The sequence below is a fragment of the Aptenodytes forsteri genome, unplaced genomic scaffold (genome assembly GCF_000699145.1).
Source record: "Aptenodytes forsteri isolate BGI_AS27 unplaced genomic scaffold, ASM69914v1 Scaffold309, whole genome shotgun sequence".
NCBI lineage: Eukaryota > Metazoa > Chordata > Aves > Sphenisciformes > Spheniscidae > Aptenodytes > Aptenodytes forsteri.
The window spans coordinates 449469-455130 of record NW_008795857.1 but is presented as its reverse complement, the minus strand read 5'-3'; the positions used below and the strand labels follow the sequence as shown (position 1 = coordinate 455130).

At 39.3% G+C, this 5662-nt stretch overlaps 1 protein-coding gene across 1 annotated transcript in view; it reads left to right on the top strand.

Moving 5' to 3' along the window:
• Positions 1-2683: 2683 nt before the first annotated feature.
• Positions 2684-5662, top strand: part of BRE (brain and reproductive organ-expressed (TNFRSF1A modulator)) — a 182981-nt gene continuing 180002 nt past the window's right edge. Inside the window, exons 1-2 of the mRNA XM_009283732.2 lie at positions 2684-2754; positions 2941-3100. Coding sequence (XP_009282007.1) covers positions 2973-3100 — 128 coding nt within the window. The 5' untranslated portion in view covers positions 2684-2754; positions 2941-2972. The remainder of the gene's footprint in view (positions 2755-2940; positions 3101-5662) is intronic.

Genomic DNA, 5662 nt, shown 5'->3' with positions numbered 1-5662 from the left:
GCCCGGCTGGGGAGGGAGCGGGGCTTGGCAGGGGTCAGTCCGGTGTGCGTTCTCCCGTGCCAGGGCTGAGGGAACGTGGGGGTTACCCGGGGCTCCGGAGAACCACGGTGCCGATCGCATTCCGGGCTGGCAGGCGGGGGTGCCTTCCGGCACGGTGGCAGGGGCTAGTCGTGGGTCCCCTCTTTTCCCCCCACCCAGACACCTGTTACTGCTACCCTCAAAGTGAAAACCACAAAACCAGATTGCCGACAGCCAAGCCGAGAGGGTTAGACGGGAAAGGTTCCCTCGCACTTCAAGGCCTCCATCACAATACTCACCTTTGCCTTCTTGCAGCTTCACTTAAGGCCCTTAATGTTATTACCGGTGGTGGAGGAACAGAGTATCTCGCATCCGGACACGCTGGTGCCCGAAGCAGTGCCTGGGATTTTATGGTTACTGTGAAGCATATGTTACATTTGCCTGAAGTCATAATGATAGGCTGCTGAATCTAAAAGGATTCAACTTTTCGTTTATTTACTTCTTTTAAACGTTTTGGGAGGGAAACAGTCTAGTGAATTTTGGTTTTGTTAATTCCCTTGAGTTTGTTTGTGTTCTGTTTCCAGTACTGTGGGAAAATTAAGCTGGGGAAAAAATATGTATATGACAACTGAAACTTAGGAAGATGGTACTAACTGTGTTACAGTTCGTAAAGACCTTTGTTTACAAAATAAATCAGTGAGTTTAATTGATAGTGACCCTTTAAGTATTGTGTATCTGGCTTGTTATGTAGAAGGTGCTGTGGATCTTAAAGAAATGATGCAATAAAACCAGGAAAAATGCCTAACAGTCATTTATATCTTGTTTTGACAATATCTGCATATTTTATTAACAAAAAGATAAGGAATCTCATCCTGCAGTTCATTTTGGAAGGTGCGTCTGTTCAACTTTGATCACCACATGGTATCTCATGTCTCACAATTCTACCCTCATAACACAGTCCCCTTAAAATGTGGCGCTATCAGAACCAATTCTGAGATCTTTGGGTATACCTTTAAGATTCCTAGAAGGATAGCTTGTTGTTCAGCATGTTTTTCATAGTTTAAGAAGTTCTTACCTTCATCAGTCCAGCTGCCCCTCTGCTTGAAATTACTCTCCCTACGGCAGAGGTGGCAGACTGAAATGTGTGCCCTGTTTTAGCCACTCTTGTGCAAAGTATCGTTTTAGTTTAAATTCATTTTTATTAGCTGTTCAATCTAAGCCATTGGACTTTGTGTTGAAATAGGTCAAGTATGGGCTTGTGTTCTCTTCTCTCAGTTCCTCTGGGGAAGAATAAAGGTGAGTAGGCAGTAATTTTTGGTAGAAAAGTAACAAACAGGAGGTAGCATCTTAAATTGCTGTAGGTGTTTGCTAAGCAAACTTAAATTGTTGCCCATTTTCAGTTACCACAAATCCTATATGTAAAGAGAACATGTTGTATGTTAGGACATGGATATTTAGTCTTCAGCTGCTTTGCTGCCGTAAAATGTAAGAACCAGTGTGTTAAAGATAATTACTGTTTTTAGGAAGTCTTACTTTATTAGTCTTTTTGTTTACCTTAAAGTGCCTGGCCTTTGCTTTATTCAGATACGTTCCGAATAGCTAGGATAAATACTTTCTTGAACATTGCTTCATGCTATTTCAGTGTGAATGACTTTCATGAGAACAAAATGTGTAACTTTAATGTTGCTACCAGTTACAGGGGATTATCAGTTTGTAGAATATCCATTAGTTATCAACTAATGCTTGTAAATTGTTAGAAACAACGCAAAATTGCAACTATTGTCTTGAGTTGTACACTCTGTATAGAACGCTTATTGATACAGCAGTCCACATGCAGCATTTTGTAAGGAGGTAAATACAGTATGTGTTGGTGTTTTTCAATTAAATGTATGTTTTTAAAAATCTTCCAATGGTCAGAGTTTAAGTATGAGCTCTTCTGCCCTGCTTGTCAGTGGCATGTTTATGTACCTTGAGTCATTAATGGCTTTGTTTTCTAAAACTGTGGAGTTCAGTTAATTTTCAGATGGAACTCTCTGCCTAAGAATATGATCAAATATGTTAAGTTAGCATTTTAATAGGTTACTCACCCTTCTTTTCTCCCACTTCTCCTACCAGTCTGTTGTTGTCCACATTCTCTAGCCTTTTTCTGGTGCAATGAGTTAAAATGTGTGCATGCTCAGTTTCTGCATTTCCGCTAAAAAGCAGCAGGTTCTTAATGTGCGCTAAATTAGTGGCCTAACTGATTTAGCATAAGGTCACGCAATTGCTAGCACTTCTGAAAAAGCTGTGCTTAAAGTGTGCGTACATCAGCTTCCTGATCTGTTTTGTGAATGGAGATGCCTTTCATAGAGTGTGGTGATACTGCTGAAAGAAAAGCAGTGTTAGCCTTTAAAAGGCATCATGAAATGCTGTAAATAGCTACCTAATGAAGTAGTGTAAAAGTAACACTGGTTATGGTTACACTAGTGGTATTAGAAATTACAAATGAGAATACGGAGAGAGATCAAACCCTTGGTCCCATTGCAATCAGTAATGTAAGTCTCATTGATTTCAGTGGAAGCAGAACAAATGTGGCTTGTCAATTATAGACTCCTAATGGAAATGCTCACAAGAAGGGCTAGGCTGTGAAGTGTCAGAATGGCCCTCAATTTTGTTTCTCTTTCTTGTAGGGAAAGGAGCCTAGGACATGTTTTTATGTTGACATTGAATAAACGGGCTTTACTGAATGTTGCAGAGGTAGGAGAAAAAAAATTACCGGTGTTTGTTTTTTTCTTTATAAACCTGTGCACACTTCAGTTACTCTACATTCCTGATTGTTTGCGTGCTTAGCTTTTTTCCTTTGATGTTCGCAGCGTGCATGTGAATTTACGTCAAATAAGTAGGATGTTTTTTGATCCCCCCCCCCTTGCCATCCCTGTGCAGCTCAAGACAAAAGGAAAGAGGAACATACTAAAATGTCACCTGAAGTTGCCTTGAACAGAATTTCTCCAGCGCTCTCACCCTTCATTTCCAGTGTGGTCAGAAATGGAAAAGTAGGACTGGATGCTACTAATTGTTTACGGATTACAGACTTGAAATCTGGGTAAGTGAGTTCCTTATCCAAAAAGAATACCCAACCCCTCACAGTTAAGATACCTTTTCAGGACTGAATTTTACTAGGTTCGTGTGTATTTAAGCGTTTCCAATATATCTGGAGCTGACATACTAGCTAGATTATTTTTTGTCTTGCTACCATTTTGTAGTTCGGGAGACTTAATTTGTCATATTGTTGGCAATAATAATCTTGTTAAAAGACTTTCATCGCTGCCACTTGATAGTGCTGTTTTTCAGCAGTGAGATAGTTATAAACACTTTTTCCTGTTGTTTATCACTTGCTTACTGGATCTTTTCTGTAAATTAAAAACTTGAAGATAAATTTGTGTGATCTTACCTGTAGTCATGAATATGCTAAATAAGAAAAAAATTAACTTTTCCTTTATCTGACTTCCTTCAAGATCAGTACATCAAATGGCTGTAGGGCCAAGTGTTTGGAATAGGCCAAGCTGCTGCTTTTATTTTTAATTCCACAAGGGTTCATGATGGTTTTCAGATAGTAATAAAGTTTGGGATCCACATGTGCAAAGGGACTCTGGTGTGTAACCTCTGTGAATTATACATGGGGGGAAGTGAAATGCTAAAAGTAGAGTTTACTTTAGGCATTGTGCAGAGAGGGGAAACTCCCAAGGTAGCTGATAAAAGAGTACTTAAGGTGAGACATGAGAAATTGCTTTATTTGTTTTGGATTTGGGCATCTGACGGCATCCCCGATTCAGGTATTCATTTGATACTGGAGTTCAGAGCCTGAAATTACTTTAGCTTAAGGTGTCTAAATCATCACTTTTGTACACACTACTCCTTTGTGTATGATTTTGAATGATAGCATAAGCCAATAGATCTTGAGAACCACCACAAATCACTGTTGTTTAAAATTTAGTTCTGCTGAAAACTTTGTTTAATATGCTTCTGTAGGCTGCTTTATTATGGTTTCATGGAGAGTTTGGGAGGTGCTTTTCTGGTAGTTACAATGCCTTTTCAGGAAGGAGGTGTGAATTCTAGGGTTAGTTTGAAAGGAACCATTCCCTCCCTGTAAGGTGCTGTGACAGAGTACAGATTTACTTGGAGGTCTAAGAAGCTGTAACTTTGTTATTAGTGTTGTCTGGCTTGGCATTTAGGCTTGCAAGTTATGTGAGACAGGCTGAGCAGTTATGCATCTGCTGCTATCATTTCACGCTAGACCTTGGTTTCTCTTGAACTAGCCTTCTAGGAAGGCTGAGATGGGAGCTATCTTACATTTCTCCTATTGAATCTGAGAGAAGGGAATACAAAAAAAGGTAGAGAGGAAACGCAGCTGTAGTCTGGTGGTGAAGGCATCAGCTTGTCGGGAGGTAGATAAGGGTTTTGCTCTCTGCCCACTGAATGCTTATGCTGCCTGCCTTTAAAATAATAAATTAAAATAATACAAAGTGGTGTTTTCTAGCTGACTCTTTTCAGACGTATTTTTAATAAGTGTCTAAAGTTTTTGGCCAGTGATCTTACCGAGAAGATCTTGAATTTGCTTTGATAAATCCTGAATGTTTTCCAAGAGTTATTCTTTAAAAAACTAAAAACTGCCCCCAACTGTGCCTGTAACCCAAACCCAGTGATTCAAATTGTATAGTAACTGTGTTGAACATGGAGTCTACAACACAAGTACAGCCCCCGGCAGAGGTTGTCCCATATCTTGTTTAAAGGCGTAGGCTCAGCCATATGCAGGTGCTAGCAATATTTATTTTTTTCTTGTTCTGGAACATAGAAATGAACCTCATTCTTTATGTTGAGGCTTTTTTATGGCTTGAGGTTATTAGGAGCTGGAGTTGGGATAATCAAGATTCTGCATTTAGTTGAGAATTATTTTATAAGTGGGTTTTTCTTTGCACAAATAAGTTTCTTAAAAGCATTATTCTAAACAGGTTTTATTAGCAAGTGCTTGAAATTTCTTTGAAATGTAAATTTCATGCATGTGGGTTTTTAGGAAAGATTTTTGTTGTTTGTTACAAATAAATCATTGTTAGCTTATTTATAATAGAAAATTTTGAATTTAGGCATCAGTGTGGAAATACAAAGTTCCTTGTGATTTAGTGCTTTATGACATTGCTGAACAGGTAAACTGTAAAATTACTTAATGTAAGATGGGTGCATCACAGAATTACAGAGAAGTCCCTTACATAACTCAAGGTCTAGTTCAGCGGTCTTTAACCTTTGATACAGGAGCCTCTGGGACCCCACAGAGTTTTTTTCAGAGGCCCATGTCAGTTGTTTAATAACAAAATCCCCAACCACCGTATTGTCAGTAGATTTAAATTTGTTGCTGGATGCTAAAGGAAAACGTTGTAGAGCTCTAAGAGTCCAAAAATGGATTGAAAACCATTGGTCTACTCTCCTCCCCTATCCTCACATCACAAGATTATTCAAACCCCTGTATACTTTCACTTTTGTTAAGCTTTTTTTAAAGAGAGAAATGACAATGCAGAGGAAATAGCAGGCAGAGGCAAATATAGGTGATATCCTGTCGTGGTTTAACCCCAGCTGGCAACTAAGCACCACACAGCCGCTCGCTCACTCCCCC